This window comes from Fringilla coelebs, assembly GCF_963513975.1.
Source record: "Fringilla coelebs genome assembly, chromosome: 5".
Lineage (NCBI taxonomy): Eukaryota > Metazoa > Chordata > Aves > Passeriformes > Fringillidae > Fringilla > Fringilla coelebs.
The window spans coordinates 66,809,001-66,830,763 of NC_140033.1; the positions used below are offsets into that span (position 1 = coordinate 66,809,001).

General features: G+C 47.3%; 1 protein-coding gene across 1 annotated transcript in view; it reads left to right on the forward strand.

Annotated features, from left to right (window-relative positions):
* IQSEC3 (IQ motif and Sec7 domain ArfGEF 3) overlaps window positions 1–19,226 on the forward strand; it is a gene marked incomplete at both ends in the record, with an annotated part of 94,095 nt that extends 74,869 nt beyond the window's left edge. Inside the window, 9 exons of the mRNA XM_084206151.1 lie at window positions 7,727–7,849; window positions 8,485–8,651; window positions 10,727–10,866; window positions 11,668–11,793; window positions 12,903–13,002; window positions 15,101–15,262; window positions 16,003–16,095; window positions 16,540–16,583; window positions 18,789–19,226. Of these exons, the coding sequence (XP_084062277.1) occupies window positions 7,727–7,849; window positions 8,485–8,651; window positions 10,727–10,866; window positions 11,668–11,793; window positions 12,903–13,002; window positions 15,101–15,262; window positions 16,003–16,095; window positions 16,540–16,583; window positions 18,789–19,226 (1,393 nt within the window). The remainder of the gene's footprint in view (window positions 1–7,726; window positions 7,850–8,484; window positions 8,652–10,726; window positions 10,867–11,667; window positions 11,794–12,902; window positions 13,003–15,100; window positions 15,263–16,002; window positions 16,096–16,539; window positions 16,584–18,788) is intronic.
* Window positions 19,227–21,763: the final 2,537 nt, after the last annotated feature.

Consider the following 21,763-nt stretch of genomic DNA (forward strand, 5'->3'; position numbering starts at 1 on the left):
CTCTTATGGTAACACTCCAAATATTCAGTGAAGGAGTGACCTTGCCTATCCTATTAACATCTGTAGAAAACAAGGCTCAAAGATGGGGACTGAGATACTGAGGCTGTGTGTGCATGGACACATCTGGGGCAGGGACTGTGGGTACTTGAGCATGTATCAAACAACTGGGTCTGAGTTCAGGGTTCAAACCTGTGTCTGATCTTGCCAAGGCAACAGATTATATGCTCGCACTGACAATCTGTGCTGCCATCCCCTCTTCACAGTAAATGCCTGATTTGTCTTCCTTAAAGGCAAAGATAAAAGTAGACATTAAATACATGTAGGATATTCTAAAACAGGAAGGAAAAAACATGCACATTCAGCTGGTTGTAGCTGTGCCATTTGAAGGTACTTTCTTCCTGTGCCAGTTCTGAGCTTGAGCATAGTTGGTAGGTTTTGCAAGCAAATTTTTTATCAACCACTCATGAGAGCTGGATGGGCAGTGGCTGCACACCCAGCAGTGTGCCATGCATGGAAATAAGGCATTGAAAGGAGAAATCATGGCCCAGAATTATAATCCTGGATATTTTTCCTGTCCATGCTGCAGGAAGAAGAGGGCTGGCAGTGCAGTGTAGTGTGCTGGCATTTCCAGTGCACTGTATCTCAAGGGCTGGTCACAATTTATGAGCTGTTTCTATGGGAGCAAGAGGTAGATCAGAGACCTTTTGGCATTTTAGAACTGTCTAAGACCTTGTGTGGTTCTCATTCCCCATCCAACTTCCATCAAACTAGCTCAGGAACACTGACACAGGCTGGGAGAATAGACTCTGCAAGGGCTGTCTTGCTGTCCCCACATCCACCCACGCTCAGTAATGTTGAGGTACATGGTATTCCCTGGGGAGCATGCAGCAGACAGGAGAGCTCATACAGCAACTTTTGCATGATTTGCCCAATACCACAGTCATTTTTGTGGCCCAAATGGGCAGAAGAAGAGCAGGCACTTAGTCCTGCTGAGGTCAAATGTCCAGGCAAGGTGGCCATGAGCAGGCAGTAGTGCTTGCACAGGCTGTGATCACCTGCAGTGAGGAAGCCTGTGCTCTTTCACATCCCAAACCTGACCCTGGAGCCTCCTCTGCCTCCCAAAAGCAAGTTCAATTATTGATGCTACTTGCTGTGTTAGTTTAGCATTTGCTTGATGTGAAAACTTATGTTGCAATTGTGTATTGTGAGCAATGTTTCTATTGCATCCAGGTTGAATTAACTCAGCTGCATGAATAAATAATAGCACAGCTTTTAAAACATCTGCAAAAGTGTCAGCCTCCCTTGTGCATCCTGAGGCAGGGCAGAGCTGTCCAGGTTACAAACTCCAGACTCAGCTGTAATGTCCAGACTTAGGTCCGTACTCTGCAGAGTTCTCTTGGTTTCTGCAGATTTTGAAGCTGTGCTGGCTGACAGAGAAGCCTGTTCCTGCTGTCAAACAGCAGAGCTCAGGAGTGCAGAGTGGCATTTGGCACTGTGAAGATGATCCCACTTTACTGCCACCAGTAAATGTAAAACTCCAAAGAAGTGCTATGCTGGTTGCAAAGCCTTTTATGTAAAAGGGCAGGGGTTTAGGTGAGGTAAGCATTTAATGAGGATTGAGCACTTTGGTGTGCTATTTTGCCTTCCCACACCTTCATGCCCAACACCTAAGTGCCCTGAAATTATAATCTCCCTTCCATCTTCATGCTCTTATCTTTCAACCTTTAACAGATTTTCTCAGAACTCAAAAAAGATGTCTGGGTAATTCACAAGTAGTTCTACATGCTAGCCAGAGGAAGAGCAGAGAGAGCAGGAGATTTTCAACAGTTTCTGACTATAATTGACACATACAAATTGATAACGCTGAACCACTCAGGTCTGTCTCTTTAGGAAGATGCAGTATGTAATTTTCTTGTATAGAAAAGACTTCAGTCTTTAAAACTAGGATTTATCTCACTTGTTGTTGGCCACCACCAAGTTTAGTGTCTTCTAAATATTTATGAATTCCTTTTGTCAATGGAGAAACACGGGGCCCTCAAGAGTGTTGTTTTTCTCAGGGTGCTAGTTTAGTTTGGATGTGCAGCTTTTAAGCATTTTGTGTTGCAGGGCATAAATCCCATTTGTAACCTATTTTAAGCATCTCACAAAATAACCATTCACTGTGATCAGCATCCAGAAGAATCTAAGAAGATCCAGTAAGATCCAAGAATCTCCTTCTACAGGCTGTCCTGCAGCAATGAGAAGGAGTCACTGGAGACCCCAGAGGCCCCAGGGTTTCAGTGTTTACCAGTCCAGGGAATACAGCTGGAGAGAGGTAGCCTGGCCCATTAAAGGACCTGTGTGGTACTGAGCAGTTTTCATCAAATCTATTTGTCAAGTACTGCAGAAAAATTATTCTGTTGCTTTGAAAAAGTCAGGCCCAAGGAATTAACACATAGTTTTAATATAAGACATGTCATCATTCTAGCTTCCTTTCTTCGTTCTGTGTTTATTTGTTGCTTTTGTTCTCCTTTCTTCATACTTTCCTTCACTTTAGTCCATTCTTCCCCTCCACCTGTTCCTGACTCAGGAATTACTTCCATTCATAGATCATTCATGAACAAGATAATGTGAGTGATTTCATGAATGGAGTCAGCTGTGCTGGTACTGGATGGTTTGTGTTCAGCTTGTGGGATTTGGAAGTGCAGATGTGGCTGTCCTGGTGCACTTGTTGTCAGAGGAGGAATGGGCACAGATTCCAGCAGAGGAGACGTTGTGCTGAGTTGGGGTCTGGCTGGTGTTAAAAGTGGAAGTTGCTGTTGGAGTCATTCTCCCTGGGGTTGAGCAGGTCTCCTGTCTGTCAAGCCTGTGTTGTCCTCTCTCTCTGTCATGGAAAGTCAGGGAGAGAAAAGCTGCCCTCAGAACACGCAGAGCTGGGAGCCCAGCAAAGGGACTGCTTCTCAGAGAAGAATTAGGTTCCTCTTGGACTTGCCAGGTTAGCCCAAACTAGCCTTCTTTCCCCTTCTTACTGAGGATGCTACAGAGGATCAGTAGGGGACTTTCATCACAGGAGGGTTTGAGCAGGAGCAGTAGATAAGGATGTGATGGAAACAGGACAGAGGGAAGAACGTGCTAGGCAGTTCTGACCTCCAGCTGCAAGCAGGGCTGTGTGGCACACACCAAATGTAAGAACAGCCTTCCCATACAGCCTTCCCTGTGCAGGCTGAGTGTGCAGCTTGAGTCTGCTAGGCCCCAGGGAAACTCAGGAGGGAATGAATTCCCAGGTAAGTACCCATGTGAGCTACCAACAACCACGGGAGGGTGGGTAGGCATGACAGCCCAGGGGAAAAACAGGCAATACAGCAATCCTGTAGCATTCTCCAGAAAGGGAAGATTAGTGTGGGCCATGGTCTCCATTGTAGAGACTGTCCTTCCCAAGAGGGTGGGGAGGGCAGGATTGGGACACACACCTGTGCCCACTGGTGCGTGGCATCGGGGAGTCCTGCTAACTTTTCTTTCTGTTCTGCCTGCACATGCAGGGCAGTCTCCTTCCAGGGAGCTGAGCTCTTCTACAATTCACCCAAATCCTGATTCACCTTCAGAAAGCCTGTAGAATTAGGGAGGCTGAGAAAAGGGATGGCTTTTATTAAATATCTTTGTGCCTTGTGATTTTAAACTTTCCACCTGGCTGCCTTCCCCCTTGCTCCCTCCCTGAGTGGAGGCTGCAGGTTCATTACAGATGCTTTTAGCTGCATCCCAGCCCCTGCTGCATTGTCACCTGAGCGGAAAAGCTGGAAAATAGGTCATTACACTTGGGTGAGCAGATCCCAGCCCCACATGATACAGCTGCTTCCTGTCTTCACTGAACCCTTTTGCCACAGGCTCTTTTGCCATGCTTAGCCCTGTGCTAAACCCTCACAGCTCTTCTGCCATTATGTCCACCCACTTTTAGGGGGATCCTTTCCCTGTAGCCTAGGAGGCTACAGCAGAGACAACAGTTAAGCATAATAATCCATCTAGGAGCCCACTCTTTGGTCCTGGAACCTGGTGTGGAATTCTCTGCTTGTTGTTGTGAGGTGCCTCAGGGCAGATCAAACTCCTCATGCACACAGGTGGCCCAAGAGTCCTCAACCCCCGCCCCCTTGTTCATGAGGCAGGGAGTCATTGCTTTTCCTGCTCACTTCAACAGCATGATCCAAATATCCAAAGTCATATCCTTGCAGATAGTGGACTAAATGAGTCTCTGGATGCACTGTGAGTTCAATTTGTGTGGCTTGTTGCAAGTTCCTGGGCAGGAAGGAGCTGAAACATGTGATTTTATAAGGTGATTACTGTGTCCCTGTATCATTATCTCTCAAGCTTCCTGGCTGTCCTGGAATAGGCATCTCACAGGTGTGAAAAAACACATTTTCCAGCTGTTTGTGGGAAAATGAACTCAGCACTGGTTTTGACATGTGCAGATAAGTTTTTGGTTTATTCCTAGGATGCAGAGAGCCATAGACTCTCATATCCTTTGTCAGCTTCCATGGTCTCTAGCTTGGAGAGAAAAGATCTCCTTGGTCTGGTTTCACGAAGAAAAGTTGTGCTGCACTTCTGGGATGTCTGACACAGTTACCAGAGTGCATTTGGAAAGTTAATGTGAGTCTGTGCAGGAATCTGAAGTCAGGGAAGGCTGCAAAACTTCCAGCTGTCTAGAAGGGGAGTAGGAACATGGCAGACCCATAGCACAAGGCTGTTTGGCTCCTTGAATGGACTTTGCTGTGTCAAATTTGCACACAAAAGTAACAGACGAGTCTGACCCATCTTTTTTTCTGCCTGTCTAACAGGAGAAATAGCAGCTTGGTACCTGATGGCTCCTCTAGGAGCTGTTCTTCAGACCTTTGGCACAGGATTTGTCAGATAAATCAAATCCAAGCACAGGCTGACTTTGGTTGAATCAAACATTCTTCCTAACCTGTCCTTTCTGCCTGGTCAACTTTTCTCAGCAAGCAGGACAGTGGACACTGTTCTTTGGGCTGAGAGACAAATGGAAGAGACTCCCAGGAGTTAGAATTTACAAAGTAGACCTGCATCAGTCAGTCAGTGAGAGAAACAGACAGATTCTCTCCAAGGAGAATCTGAGCATAACTCAAGAAGCAATGCCTGTTTGAGTTTGAAAAGAGCTATGAACAGCTGCCTCGTGCTACTTGTCCTAATGAAGGCTCCCTGCTTTCTGTATTAAGGGCATTGACTTTATTGAGATCTGTACACAAAGGAGGATGTTTTAGGGCAGACTGTGTGGAGGGGGAAAGACTGATCAAAGAGGGAAGGAGTAAGCAAGAGACAGATGATTTAATGCTGGTGGACTGGGGCTACTAGGGTGACCTTAGTGGGTGTCCCTGGGGCATGCAAGCACTCAGTGTTCACATGTCTGGAAGCAGGCAATAGCAGCAAAATCACCAGGGTCAGTGCTGAGAAACACTTGCACACTGGAAAGGATTAAAAAATAATAACAAAAGCTCAACTGCAGAGGTGGTTGCAGCTGTGAACACAATAAGAACTAACAAGAGGAAAACTGTTTTTACTATCAGCGATAAATTCCAAGAAGCAGAATGCCTTGATGTTAACCCAAGGGACTGAGTGTAAGTATGAGAAAAATAAAAATAAAAAAGGAAAGATGCAGTGAAGGAAGTTTTTCTTATTGCCAAGTGTTTCTGCAGTCCACCTCTTGGAGAGATAAAAAAATATTTCATGGAAGATTTCCTATGAGAGCAGTCCCTTTGATTCTCTTCCCTTGCTCCCTATTTGTTTCTGAATTTCGATTATATGGACTTTGTGCAGAGAAAAAGCCCACAATTCCTAGCTGGGGTTTAACAAGTCCAACCTCAGAAGATACAAAGCACTTTATGTTCAGTCAGAGCTCTCAGTAAGTTATTCTGCAGGTGTCACCCCAGCTAAATGATGATAACTCCTGGATCAATAAGGCAATGGAGGAATGCAGAGACATTTCTGAGTCCAAATCTCTGTCCCTCAACCATTTCAGGAATTGTGCAACAGATTTTTATTCTAGCAAGGCTTCATGTGGCACTCAACAGCTTAGTTCACAAACCACTTTCCTACAACCCACAGCAAACTGCAGCATTAGAAACAACCAACAGACACACCCCCAGTTTATCTCAGAAAGGAAGAAATTGGTAACAGCATATCCCTTTATTAGCACAGGTTTCTTTGGCAAAATTTCCAGATAATCCTAGGAAACAGAAGGATCCAGGAGAGACCTAATCCCCTCCCCCTCTTTTTTTCCCTATACCTCTCCTTATAAAGTCTCAGACAACATGTCTTGGGGAAAATTTCCTCCTTAATAACCTTAAATGTGGGATCAGTTTATCCTTTACCACATGACATACCCTTTACCCCAAACACAATACAAAGAATTAAATAAAGGGGTTAAGGGGCAAATAGAAGTAGCCTCCAAGGTAAAAAGCAGCAGAAAATATGAAGTTCTTGAATTTTTAATGCACTTCTAATGTCAAGGTGGTCCCATTAGCAAATTAGTGACTTTGTATTTAATGAAGGTTTAAAGAAAATGGGATTTTAGCACCTGTGATTTTCTTCAACTGTCAGACAGAATTCCAGTTTTGAAAATTTATTTTTGGGTAAGAATAATGACAAGCAGGAAGATGAATTGTACATACCAAAGTCAGTGGAAAATAGACTAATTCAATGTCTGTCTTTGTTAGAATAACTAGTTTTCTAGAGAGGGGACATGCAGAACATAAATCTAGACTTCAGCAAAGCTTTGGACATGTGAAATTGCTTGTTGAGAGTGGAAGAGAGAGAAATTAGCAGAGGAATAATAAACAGGGGAGCAAATTGGCTGATACAGACATTAATGCCTACATACTCTGCTGAAATGGGAAGTTGGGCCTGAGGGACATTATGAACAGGGTTTCTTTTGATTAATGCTTGCAGTAATGACCTGAGCACAAAAGGTAGGAATATGCTAACAGAATGTGCTGAAGCCACATGAGAAAGGTGTTGTCATTACAAGTGACTGAAATGTCATGCAGTAAGAAGAAGAACAAGTAGATTATTTGACTAATACAGAGAGCAAGTACTGCAGTGGTAGGGTTTGGAGACTAACAGCAGGGCCTTTATAAGATGAGAATGCTTCAGTGGGAAATAAGAGAGGTGTCATCCCCTTCTTGGAGTATCTAAATTGGCCATGAATTTCCAGTGGGCAGTGAATCACACCAAAATGCAAAGTGCCACCAGACGAGCAGGTAATGTTGCATGTTATTTCTGTACAACAGCTTCCATTTCCTATTTTCTCTGAGCTGATTCTGGTCTTATTGATATTGATACATGTGTCTAAATATCGATGTCAATATAGATGTCTATATATCTTTATAGATACAGGTAAGTATCAATACATATATATGTACACATACTTTCTCTGTATATGCACATGTGAATGTATATGCTGTCTATAGTGTGATACGTATATACGATGGTGTATGTATACACACACACACATATATTTATCAATATATAAAGCACAAGAATTGCTCACCAGCTGTAGAATGCAGGAATCACTTGAGTGAAATCCTGCCCGTGGTAAGCAGGGCCCAGGAAGCCATAGTGATGTCTCAGGGCCCCTCTCATGGGATTTCCCTTGGGGACTGGGCCTCAGCGCCACAGTGGAGGAGCCTGCCTGGTGTCATCCACAGGAGGGTGTTCTGATGAAGGCTGTGTCCCCCTCTCACAGCTGTGTGGTGGACGAGATGGACTTCTCAGGCATGGAGCTGGACGAAGCCCTGCGGAAATTCCAGGCGCACATCCGCGTGCAGGGGGAGGCGCAGAAGGTGGAGCGGCTCATCGAGGCCTTCAGGTAAGAGCAGGAGCCCTGCAGCCCCACTGCTGCAACCAGGGCAAGCAGGGAACACAGCACAGCCAAGGCAAAAATCCAGCAGGCGTGGGGAGAATGTCCACAGAGTTCCCTTCCAAAGAGGGGGATCATGGAGGGGCTCCTGAAGGATGGAGTCCTCTGTGCTGTGTCACAGCTGTGGCCTTGTCAGAGCTTCAGTGGCATGAAGGGTACCAGGGGCCAGAGGGAGGCCAGTCCTGATGTGGCTTCCAGCAAGGGATTCCCTGTTCATTGGGCACTCACAGGAAGAGAAGCAGAGGGGCTTGCAGGGCTGCTGGGTTCTCCCTTGGTGCATCCAGAGGAGTGCTCAGCAGGGCAGGCTGGGGCAGACACCTCCTGTATTACACCTGTGTTCTGACACACTCTGAGTAGTCCGCTCCTGCCTCACTTGCTTTTGGTTCCTGAGGACAAGAAGGCAGAAGTTTCAGTGGCCTACTTCAGCCATTGGTGGGGAAATTTGCCTTCAGAGAGCAGTGAGCTCCTTCTCTTATGTGTGAGAGGTGGAGTGAAAGGAATGTGATCTGTGGTAAAGGCATTGACAAGCTGGAGCAGATGGCTCCCGTGTTCCGTGCTCAGTGTGTGCATCCCTCCTGCTGCAGCCAGAGGTACTGCATGTGCAACCCAGATGTGGTCCAGCAGTTCCACAACCCGGACACCATCTTCATCTTGGCCTTTGCAATCATCCTCCTCAACACAGACATGTACAGCCCCAACATCAAGCCTGACAGGAAGATGATGCTGGAGGACTTCATTCGCAATCTGAGAGGTGAGGGTTCTGCCTTAATTTTTCTATTTTGCCCTCTTGCTTTTCTAAATTCTGCCTAGATGAAGTCAGGAAAAACCTAGTGGAACTGCCTTTCCCCAGGTCTTCTGCTGCTTGCCTGTGAGCCAGACATGGAAGGCCCTTTGAGATGCCTTCTAGGGTGCTGGGGAAGGGAAATTCTAATTAACTTTGTTTTCTGCAGAAAGCTGTCCAGTCTTCTCAGAAACCAACCATTTTCCTTTGAGAGATGGCTTCATCTTTTAAGATATCTCATTGCTTGGAAACAGTCCATTGTATTACATTTTCCAGTTGTTCAGCTCCATCCTTCTTAGACCCTGCTGGGTTGTGCTAAACAAGCCCTACTTGCTGCTTTGAATATATGAACACATTTTCCTTTTATTCAGGCTAAATCTTTCCCTTCTTAATTGCCTGCAATTACTTATAGTAACTGTAGGCGTGACAGAGTTCATGCATACATTATTTCTTTGCAATTTCTGATACATCGGTTCCCCAAATCAATTTTCTTCTATTTTCAAGGTCAGTCTTTTCCATTCTGGTAATATATTGTTAAAAGCCCTTTTTCAAATGTGGTCACAACATACTCATATATAGAGCTACTGCTTTGTTCTTATTTTCAGATCTACTAACTCAGCTCAGTATTGTTTGGCCTTTTTGACATCATGTCTAGACAAATTATTGTCTAATTTCCCAGCCATATTCATTCCTAGGTCATCCTAGGTCAGTCATTTTCCAAGTTTCTCTTACTGCGCATCTGCAATTCATATAAAGCTCCCTCAAAGTTTTTCCAGCATAAATTCCTGTCTTTTCTAAAGATTTTGCATTTTTCTGGGTTCCTTTGACTTGTTTCTTTGTCCTGATTGCTGTTCAGAAAGTGTCATCTGAGCCTCCCACACCTTCCACACTTTGTCACCTGGTTCAGACTGGTATAATGTGACACTGAGGCCCTCTTTCAAGTGAATTCCACAGATACTGAATGGGTCTGCTTCCTGCCATCACCCCCTTTAGTATTACAATAGATAGCACTAAAAAAAGAGGGCATTTTTTTAATGTTAACTTACACTTAGAGTTGCCTTAAAAACTGTCAGTTCACACCACCATGAATTAAATCAGCATGAGGGTCACTCATCTCCAGTGTGCAACACACCCCAATTCATTAGAGCAAGTGAATGTCACCCCATCACAGACAGGCAGAGACACTTCAGTCCAGACTCACCTGCAAGCCAATGCCCAGGCCAGCAGCTTCAGCAGCCTGTGTTAGGAATGTTATTTGGGATACATTTGCAAGGATGGAGGTAGGGGAGCTGGACATCTCGATGCCTTTCCATTTCTCAGCAGGTCCTCACCTGCATCACTCAGGATAGTACATCTCAGACCAGGGAGCTGAAGGGAATGCAGAGAAAATCAATATAAAATTACTGGAGGAATTCAGTTTGGAGGAAGGACTGGAAACTTGGTTCTCAGTGTTTAGCTCAGGGAAGGGTGAAAAAAAACTTTTCTGCCAGGCTCTGAAGGGTCAGACAGAAAAATGTGGAGAATTATCTAAGGAGATGTAAAAAGAAGAAAGGGGTAGGGTCAAGGCAGAGATACCACAAACACAATAGCAGGAAAGCATTATTCCTAGGAGACAACACAGAAGGAAAATGGTGGAGGTCACCGAGCAGACAAGGAGAGATGATGCTTGCATTGGCAGGAAGAGCTGCTGAATCCCATCATAGGCCTTCTCCACATCTAGCACTTCTGATGATACAAAATCAATGCAGGGGTTACTGCTGAGTGGCCCAAGATAAATGAATGTGAAATTGTGGCTATAAAACCTTAGGGAACACATGGAAAGGAGCCACCATGCAGAGCAAGGGAATAATGAAATCAACTGCATTGGCCTTAGAGATGTCAGTCTCTCCTGCTGGTGCATTAGATGCACAGCCTAAAGTGAAGTATTGCTATTCCCCTTCACTTCCCAGCACTGCAGGGTGCAGAGGCAGTAGTGACCTGCCAGGACCACTGGTTCTTCCCTTTTCTCTCTGGCTGGCCTGCCCAACATTTTCTGTGTTTGGCAGGGGTGGACGATGGTGCTGACATCCCTCGGGAGCTGGTGGTGGGGATCTATGAGAGGATCCAGCAGAAAGAGCTCAAATCTAATGAGGACCATGTAACTTATGTCACCAAAGTGGAGAAGTCCATAGTTGGAATGAAAACGGTGAGCACCCAAAACCCCACTGGCACCCACTCAGCCCCTCTGTCCCCACCTCTCTCCCTGCCCTCTTTTCTGTGTTTTTCCTCTATGCCTTTCTTCTCTTATGTAATACTTTCCTTGCTTGTCTCTACAAATGTACTCCTTTTGCTCCAAACTCTTTATTTCCTGCTATCTCATTCTTTCCTAATTTTGAGGGATCTCCTTGGCCAGAGTTTACAGTATCTAGTGCTGTAATTATTTGCCCATGAATTTCACTGCAGGTCCTGGCTGGCTCAACTGATAGGTCTGCAGTGTTTCAAACTTTCAGGCCTTTTAAGGGTGTAGGAAATAAAAGGCAAAGTGATGGAAAACAATTATATCTGTCTCTAATGAGTTCCCTAAAAATTGCTGGGGTTAAGAGATCCCCAAAGTACAGACATTTTCTTTGGCAGTAACCAATCTGTAGTGCAAGAGCATACATACTGTTTATCCAAAACAAAGCAGAATGATTTCTCAAAGCCCAGGAAACCTGCAGATGTCCAGTGGGGTGAGAGAGGATGAGCAGTGACCCAAGGATTGGAAGCCAGAGATAGGATGTGTGAGCAAGAAGGTTGCATTTAGTCTGCCCTCTGATTTACCCAGATCACAAAGGCTTTCTCTGCGCCAGCAGGAAAATTGATGGCAAGGAATGCCAGTGAGGAGGTGATTTGTCTGGGCAGAGGGGGTGGAATTGTGTCACAGGGCAGGGTTGGGCAGTCTGAGGGTGGGGGAGACCCACAGTGGCCCCTCCTTGAGCCCCTGCATGGCCTTGTGTGCTCCCTGCAGGTCCTGTCGGTGCCCCACCGCCGGCTGGTGTGCTGCAGCCGCCTCTTCGAGGTGACCGACGTCAACAAAGTGCAGAAGCAGGCAGCTCACCAGAGGGAAGTCTTCCTCTTCAATGACCTGCTGGTGGTGAGTGTGCCTTGGCAATTAGGCACTGCAGTAATAAAAACTGCCCTGGTTTCTGTAAGGAAATCTGAAACCAACATCCATTTTCCCTCTGTTCTAAGAACAGCTCCCAGTTCATCAACATTGTAAGACACAGCTCTGGACTCTTCACCATTAAAAACCCACTAAATCTAGAACTTCAGTAAACCCTTGAAAAAACAAACTGTCACATCCCACAGCCGTCCAAGCAATGTTATTGCTCTCTCTCATGCCTTTGCCAGCAGGAAGGTTCATTTCATAAAAGGCAGGTTCATTTCTTTGTCTATTTGTACTACAGTACACAGAGCCCTCTCATGCCCTTTAAATCTTTCCTGCCAGACACTTCAAAATCACCTTCTAACATGAAAAAGGCTGTAGCAGACCAGATAGTACTTCTCAGACCCCCAAATGTGCAGAGTATTTTTGAAAGTGTCCTGCCCCAGCAATGGAATTATGCAGGTACAGGAGAGCAGAGTTACACTGAGACTGGAAGGAGGCCAAACAAAATGGAAGTTTGCTGAACTTAATGGTGAAGTAAAACTGTGGTGGCAGCAGATGCAAGGCTAAACCCAAACCCTTTTGTAGAAGGATGGGATAACAGAGCTTTACCCAGCTATTCCTCTGCAGCCATTTGCACAGTTATGAACCTGGGGAGTGGGTCTGCTCCCTGCTATCCCTCCACTCCATGGGATAAAGCAGATCCATAAGAACTGGAGGTGCAAGGTCCATAAGTACTGAGGTACAAGGGCAGCACCGCATTCTCATACACCCTTGTTCCCAGCTCTAAGGTATTTATGACAGGCTTCCCTTTGCCTTTTGATCTGTTCTTTGGTGAAGAGAATTGCCCTTTCAAAGTCAAAATGTGGTGATCAAGCACCTCTGGGAGAGAGCTGAGTGGGCTCAGAGCAATGCCTGCAGGATTCCAGAAGTGTTGTTATAAGTGTAGCATTCCAGGCAGCTCTCCTGCAAAGATCCCGTCATTCAGCAAACACTGCTCCCATGTACATTTACCAGAGCTTTTTTGCCTTGAGCAGTTTGCATCACTCCTGCCTCACTGTTCCCCAGCACCAATGATGCTTCTCTCCCTCCAACAGATCCTCAAGCTCTGCCCGAAGAAGAAAAGCTCCTCAACATACACATTCTGCAAATCAGTCGGCCTGCTAGGGATGCAGTTCCATCTCTTTGAGAATGAGTGTAAGTCCACTGCTCCTGGGTTTCCTGGAGGGGTTTGGCAGGGAAAAGGAGAAGGAGGGAGGGGGCTGTGTGAGTTTGCATTAGGAGAGAGATTCTGTCAGAGTAAAAAGTGGAGGAGAGAAAACTGAGGCTCGTGCCAAGGAGATCGCTCTTTAGGTACACTGTGATGAGAAGAAGCTCCTGGTACCTCTCCTAGGTCTGAGCATCTGCAGAAGGGCCTCATTGAAGGATCTGGCTTGTTATGGTCTCAGGGACAACACCAGCTGTGAAGACTGGGGGAAACAATCCCCATATACATCTCACTGAGCTCCCAGGAGCCAGCTGTTGGTGCAGAATCTTGTTGACAGAACTGCTGCTGCCAGCTTTAGCCCCTCTTCCCTCATGCCCAAAGTCACAGCCCCCACTGCTGCCTTTGATGCTGGCAGAGGCAGAGGTGCTGCTGCCACCTCCCTGCACAGTGCCATGCTGTGCTGAGAGCCTCCCAAGGCAGAGGCAGAGCCCTTGGAACAGTACCCACCAAAGCATGGCAGGAGGCCAGCCCTAGTCAGCCTGACCTTGATGGTCTGGGAATAGAGCCATGATGTGTCATGATTGGGGCTGGTTGTGCTGTGCAGGAGTTCCAGAAACAGGCAGGCTTCCTGCTGGCACAGGCAGAGGGGCAGCACAGCAGTCCCAGGCAAGCAGGGCTGATGCCCCTGGGATCAGGGGCACAATCACCTGGGATCACAATGCTCTCCATTGTGAGAGCATGGAGAACATGCTGCACGGAAGGCAAAATGCAGCAGCACTCTGTGGCTATACTAAGTTTTTTCTATTCCTCCTCTACTCTACTGGCAGCATGAGTCACTCTCCCAGCACCCTACTCTGCAGCAGGCAGAGGCTCCCACATCCCTGTGAACTAAAGGGCCATTTATACCTGAGCATCCCCAGGAGGCACCATCAGAGCTGGAATCAGCTTTCAGGGGTAGCATGACCATCCTGGGAGTGCCCAAATCTTCTGGCAAAGGTGCCCTGTTGTATATGCCCTGCAGAGACAGTAAAGCAAATGTCACAAAAATCTTGCGATCTGAGCAGATCAGAGAGACAGGATGGGGAAAGAGCTTGGCACACAAACAGGGGGAGCAGAGGGCTGGCTGAAAATAACAGGTCAGGCCCTGGCTTGTTTGGGAAAGACTGTTAAAGGAAGGCTAATAAAGGAAGGCTGCCCATGGAAGGCAGGCAGATATAGGAGTACTGGAGGAGGAGAAGTGACAGGGGAAGACAGAAATTAAATTTAGAGAAATGTGGAAGGAAAGGAGGAAAGGGATTGAAACCACCAATGCTTAAGCAAATGATAGAGGAAGTCTAGTCAAAAGTGTGGCAAGTTCTCTGCATTCTCGTGTTCTCCTCATTCTGTTGGCTGAATCTCCAGTCATCACCTCCCTGCACACAAACCTGATCTTTAAAACATAAGACCTGTTGCTGTTTATTTTCACTCTCTGGGCATGGCCCCTCATTTACATTCCTGTGTGTTTTGCCTGTGAGGAGCACTAAGCAGAGACCTACAAATACACATCTTTCCCTTTACCATTCTCTCTGCAGAGTGCAATGAGCTCCCCACCTGCCCTGTGCCAACACCTCTCCTGTTCTCTGCAGGTGAAAGGAGAGACTGGGCACAAGTCCTGCCACTGTGGATGCACTGGCTCTGACCCCAGAAGACAACCTCTCCTGCTGCATCTCCCACAGGAGAAAAAGTGTTGTTGGCCTCATAAACACTGTTTGCTCTTCCACAGATTGAGAAAGGCTTTACAGTCTTACCTCTGTGCCCAGGTTCCTAGCCCCACTGCTGCCTAAAAGTAACAAAGAGCTAGAGTTCTCTGGTTTTGGCAGCACTGGGGTGCTGGTGACACTTGCCTTGCTGCTGCAGCTTGGTCATTCTATTTTCTTGGAGGGCTGCAGTGCTGCAGGTTCCCACAGTTGGCACTGTGACAAACTCTGGGTGTGCAATTCCATTGGACTCATGCTGAAAACTCTCTGTCCTTCAGATGTACCAAAATAACCAACTACTCCATCAAGAATGCCTAACACCTCTTTATTTTGTTGGCACATCTTTTTTCAGATTACCCCCATGGCATTACACTGGTGACTCCAGTTTCAGGCTCAGAGAAAAAGCAGGTACTACACTTCTGTGCTCTGGGTGCTGAGGAAATGCAGAAGTTTGTGGAAGACCTGAAAGAGTCAATAGCAGAAGTGACAGAACTGGAACAGATACGAATTGAATGTAAGGGTCTCTCATACAATTCACACTCCAATACCATCACACTGCATGGGACTACAAGGCAAAAAGGGTAAAGGAAGTGTTCTTCAGAAACAGGGGCAAAGAGGATGAGCAGCACACGTCTGCACAGGATGTTCCTGGGTTCACTGATAGGATGAAAAAGCACTTTGTGACCACCAGCCAGCAGGAGAAATGGAAGGACTGAACTACTTACAATGCTTATGAGACAGGGAGTGTGATACAGCAGCCTGGAATAGGGAAACTTAGACTGTCACACCCAGATGATTCTTTTCTGTCCCATACTCCTTTGACTATGCAAATATGACCTGTAAATAGCTGGGACAGATCTCATACCTTTAACAGAGTTGTCCTGAGGGTAAGCAGTCTGTCACTCCATGGCCTTACACAGACAAGATGTCCATGTGGCCTTTGATGGCCTTTCCATGTACAGACTGATGAGCCAAAGTAGCTCAGCTGCAGTGGTCCCCCTCTGTCCAGCACTAGCCAATCCTGTATAAATGCAGGTCACATGTAGGAGGTCCTATAGAGATATCTAAGTTTCTTCACATATCAAATCCTCTTCAGCTTCTGTGTTTTCTTGGCTGTTCCTCTCTCCCTTCTTGACACTCACTTGTGATTTCCTTGCATTAGTTCTCCTTGCTGACTTCCCATTTTGTTCCTTCAATATGCTGGTGACCTTCCCTCCAGCCCTCCCCTCATTTATTTCCATGTCTGTTTTGCAGGGGAACTGGAGAAACAGCAAGGGACAAAGACTCTCTCCTTAAGGACCAATGGAGCCCAGATGGAACTGCAGTCTAAGCAAGGCTCTCCAACAGGTAAGAGGGCACCCAGCACCCAACTGTTTTTTTGGTCTAGAAGTGCTGCCTTTGCAAATGTGTTCTCACTGGTTCCTGTGAAAATAACTGCAAAAAGAAGTGTTCCGTTTTGTGTCCTTTAGCCTTGACCAAATAGTGGAAATATGAGAACATATATATTCTTTAAATAGCCTAGAAAAACCCTTGAAGTCTCATTACCCAGTCTGTAGCTGTAATACCTAGTAAAGAGCTGTTACTGATAGAGCATGGGTAACTTCTGAAGAACGTGGCCTAATTTTCTTCCCTGAACTGATAAAACTTACCCCACTAAGCAGCTAACAGGTTGCAGGAAGGTCTGGATTGGCCTTGCACCTCTCCCTTTAACTCTCCAGTCCACAGTGTGAGGGCCAGCTCTTGACTAGAGGGGCAGATCTCATGAGTGAGATATTTTGTTTTATTTCAAAGGCAAGAAGGATTTGGGGGAGAAGGTCTCGGACAGCACAGTGGAGGTAAGTAGAGTGCAGAGCAGCTGAGGTAAGTAATTCTCTCTCACTTCAGCACTTCTCACATTCTCTGTTGTTTCTTTTCTCAGGTTTTAATCAATGCCTCCCCAGCCAGACTGACAATTTTACCAATTTCCAGAGATACAATTAAAAGTTACTGCTAGGACGGGTAATACAACTTTCAAATCCAAACTAAACTTCAAAGCATTTTCAATCCGTTTCTATAACTGTAACATCCTTCATGGACCAAGCTCCCAAACGCTGTAGACTAACCCACCCCACTGCTTCTGGGGAGACTGAAAACCCCACTAAGGACTTCCCTGACATGCTAACTCCATGCAGCATCACATGCAAATTCCCCACAGCCCAGCTTTCCTGCACTATCTCTGCAGCTCTGTCTCTCCGTCCCCCTGAAGGGGATTAAGCATGGCCTTTGTACACCAGACTTTCCTCAGAACTTCCCCTTCCTAGGCAGGGAGCTTGGCTGTCCTGTGTACATCTATCTTTGCAGGAATGTCTAGCATCCAGTGGGTTGCCTGTTTCTTCACATATACCCATACTTTCACTGCCTGTGAGGAAACAGGAAAATGCAATCTTCACACTGAAAATCTTATCAACTACTTCCTACTCTCTCTCTGTCTGAAGTATCTCCGTTGTGCTGAACCTTCCCTTTTGCAGGGTAGTTCTTTCCCCTCTTGTCAACATATATTCACTTAAGAATTCAGCTTCTCTGTGGGGAGTAGGTGCTGCTTCTCTTCCCTGGAGTGCACCCTATTTCTCTGCAGACACCCCCTTCCTGGGAAAGGTGCCTCTGCCAGCCAGTTTCCTATTCCTGCTGGGAGAAGTGTCTCCCTGTGTAGAACAACTTCCATGTAGCCTAATGTCATTGGCACTTCATGGCCCAGCAACCAGTTTTTCCTGTGGGATGTTCCAACACCTGAATAAATATTGACACAATATTATGTCGTGCTGTGTGGTGAGTCTGAGCAACCTCCATGTCTGGATAGGGACAGACAGCTCATCCTTGTTCCAGCATGGTGGGGAGCTTGGGCACTTCACAGTTTCTCCTTCCCACTTGCTGGTGCAGCTGCTGACTCTGCCAGACCCTCATGGCAGCCCCACTGACCCACTTGTACCCCTGCCTGGCTGGAAGTGCAGCCTACCTAGGGCTTCTTTCCTACCCAGGGCTTGTCACTTGACTGACATTCTGTTTTAAGCCAGCAACTTAGCTCTGGTTTGGGGTCTCCATCAGCCCATGTCCTTGCCAGCAGGAACTATAACCTCATCCATCATTTGGAAGCATTATCTCCCTGCTGCACTTCTCCTGCTAGGGACCTCCTGTCCAGGCCAGCTCATCCTTTTCAGTCTGGTCTCAGTGAGCTCCCTTATTTGATTCCATTATCAGCATCTCCATGTGGAAACCCTGATGACCTCCTGCTTCCCTACCTGCTTTCAGCTGACCACGTATTACTCCGCCAGCAGAGGAGCATTTCCATTTCTCTGAGATTATCTAATCTGCTGCCATTTCACCATGAATTCCTTTTATCATTGTATGAGCTAGATGGGCATTTTTTGTTTCTTTTTTTTTAATCATTTCCTTTCACTGACAAACCATCAAATGGAGCAGAGGGAGCTGCCTTTTGCTAGACTATGTCAGGTTTCTGCTTTTTCCTTTGTAAACAGATTAGCCAGTCATGTGGTGTACCTTCCTACTTAGAAAGGCAGGGAGCTGGGAAAGGCTTGAGTTTCTCTGTCGCTCTCTATCTCAGACTCAGCTGCTGTCATCGCTGAAGCGTACAGCCTCGATTATCTGAAACCTTGTGGTCTGGTCCCCCTCTCCTTTTCGCTGGTGGGGGCAAAGTCATGGCCTCGAGGTCTGGTCATTTCCATGAGAATTCACGGACACTTCCGCTCTTAGAATCGATTTGTGTTCCCTGTGCTGTTTGGATAATCAAAGCTGCACTGCATTTGGGAACGCCTGCTCTGCTGCCTTTGACCTGATGGAAAGGACAGGGACACTTAGGCTGGATGGGGACAGGAGGGCTGTTGAGGGGGTCTGTGCAGCCAGGGTTGTATCTCTTCTGGTTTTTGGAGGGAGGGAGGGTTGAATGCACGTGAGGTCGTCTGGTGGCGGGGGTTCAGGGCAGCCAGTAGCAGCGGATGGGAAAAGTCTTGTAACATTTAATGCTTCTTTGGCTGTTTCTAAACTAGGTGTCAATTCACAACAGGCTTCAAACGTACCAGCACAACTCCGCCCTGGGGCCCGAGAGTGGAATGCAGCCCAGCATGCGTCTTAACATGCCACGGGAGCAGCTGGAGAAAGCACTGGTGCCCTCACACCCCGCCTCGGCGGGGACACTTGTACAGTGCCAGCAGATTGTCAAAGTCATTGTCCTGGACAAGCCGTGCCTCGCTCGGATGGAGCCGGCCCTCAACCAGACTCTGACACGCTACGTCACCTCCGACTCCTGCACCTCCACCCCCTGGCGCGGTGTGGGCAGTGGGCTCCCTGGGACCCCCATCAAGCTGGTCCATCAGCCTCCCCTGCCACCCCCACCCCCTCCCTACAACCACCCCCACCAGTATTGCCCCCCCAGCTCGCTGCTTCAGAGGCGCAGGTATTCCAGTGGCTCACGCAGCCTCGTGTAGCCATAGCACCAGCACCAAACAGCACAGACTTCCTCGCTCCCCCTCCCCAGCACCTCCCAGGGACCCTTTCTGCCTACAGAGATCTAGTTTGTGATTTATTTTTTAGTAAAACAAGAACAAAAGAAAAAAAAAAGCCAACTGACCTAACTCTTACCCCGTCTCCCCTCAAGATGATGCTATTTGTGAGGAGCCATCTGTAGAAACTGCCAGCCTACATGCTCACACATCCTCACACCCTGCCAGCCCAGCTGGCCTCTGTGCTCGTGTTGTCCCCATGTAGCACTTTGCTGCCCTGTTCCTCAGAGGCTTGATGACCTGCTGCTTTCTAGGCACCGTGTCTTCCGTTTCCTACTCCTCAACTTCCTTTCCCGCCTTGCATTTACCTGGCCATAGGTTCGTACCCACCCTAAAATTTCGCCAGTCTCAGAGAGAAATGGACTCACCTGTGCCATGCCTTGGGGCATTCCTGGGGGTGGAGTTCTCCCTGTCACCATCACTGCCACCTGCTAAGCTGGAGTGAGAACTTGCACCACTTGCCACGCTTCCTCCTCATCGCTCTCCAAGTTTTATCTCCTTGCAGCAACCGGCTCCAAAGGAAGGAGTGCACAAGTGGAAGAGAGCTTGAGAGGAGGAGAGACTGTCCTGAGCTGCAGTACAAGTACACAAAGATGGCCTCACTGAACACCAAAACTTTTTCTGTTGTTATGTTGGAGCATTGTACCAGAGACCTCTGCTGAGACCTAGCAGACCTCACCACATGTAAATACACCTGTATGGTAGCATATGTATGAGCATGCTTACTAAGGAAACACCAAGCAGTTCTGAGGGAGCAGAAGGGAGGGCTTCAGTCCAGGGATCTTCCTGGAATGAAAGGATGTATGCTTTTCCAAAGAGACAGCACTGAGAGGTGCCCTCCCACCTCAACACACACACCCCCCCACACACACAGCAGATTGTCTTCTCTAAAACAGGCCCACCTCTGCTTTCCTTCTTCTGGCTGGTTTTGTGTTTCCTGCCCACCTGCATTTTTATATTCTGAAAGCAAAGCTGAGTGTTATGTTCACCTTTTGGGGTGGGTATTCCATTCACTTGGGCTCTTTCACCTGTGTTAGAGGGAAGGGACTTTTTGGAGACCACTCATGTGAGGTCCCATCTGTATCTCTTGCCTGTTATCTCTTACCCCTATATTCTTACCTCCATCAGCCCTTCCTATAGGAAAGCTGCCCAGATACCAGACTCCAAGGCCTCTTCTCTCTCCCTCTCTATCCCAGCTTCAAAGTGAGAGGAGGGGCAGATCCTGAGATAGAGATGACAGCTCAGCTCCTCTACTTTATTGGGGACATTGATGTGAAGGAAGACAGCATTAAAAATGGGCTGTGGATGTATTTTTAGAAAAAAAAATCTCTTTGTGCAGTAGGGAGGGGAAGGTATTAATTAGCTTAAAGGCTTTGGTCTCAGTCACTCATTCTATCTCCCTTCGAGGTTTAAGAAGATCAACTTTAGGATTCTAAAATAGGACAGAATGCCTTTTGGGGCCTTTATTTTTATTTTATCTTATGAGGGAAAGACAGAAATGCTCTTCCTTCCCATACAAGGCTGAGACATGAGCACTGGGTGCTGATGATGTAATGGTAGGGTAAGGAATGGCAGGAGTTGCTGCCAGTGGTGGGGATGTGCAAAATGTCAGGACAAGGGGGACAGCAAAGACAGATGCAGAAAACTTTTTTTAACCTTGTGGGGTAAAAGCCACACAGCAATTTCCTTAGGGATTGTGCCAGTGAGCTTATCTCTGGAGCCATTGCCAGTGGGAAAGGCCACAGTGCATCAGGGACGGGCTTGGCTCCCTCAGTGCTCCCTGGATGCTGGAATGTTCAGGGAGAGAGTTCACACATCCGACCTGGGCAGAAGCCCAGCTGGAGTTAGGGAAACAGACAGGGGCTGGAGTGACAGGTCTCCTGCACTTAGCCAGCCCTCCAGGGCAGGAGCCTGCTCACTGCCAGGTCCCCTCAGTCTGAGCATGACCCATGGACCCAGCTGTGCCAAGAGGTCTGACTTGTTTGCTCAGCTGGGCACCAGGCTGCCACTTCTATCTGCAATAGCAAATGTACCAACTGTGGGCCCACAAGCAGAGCCTCAGGGAAGACTGCAGAAGCAGATGACAGAAAAGATTGTAAGAAAACACTGAATAGAAGCCCAGTCTCCCTCCAGACCAGAGAATCTTTCTCCCAGCCAGCCCCCTCAGGGCAGTTTGGATGCTCTGTATCCTGAACTGGGTGCTGGGAGAGATCCTCACCCCTGGCCAGGGTTCAGCCCCTCACCCCCCAGCCAGCTGTGAGGCACAGCTGGCCTGGTCTGCTGCTGACTCCCTCCAGGGTGACACCCTGCTGCCTCACAGCAGCCAGAGCCTCATCTGAGCTGCCCACAGCTTCCCAAGAAAGCGTGTGTGCCATCTGCCATTTTCTGGTCACGCAGTGTGTGGCTGCTGCTGTTTTTGCTCACTGCTGCAGTGGAATGGGTGGCAGGAGGCACTGGAACTG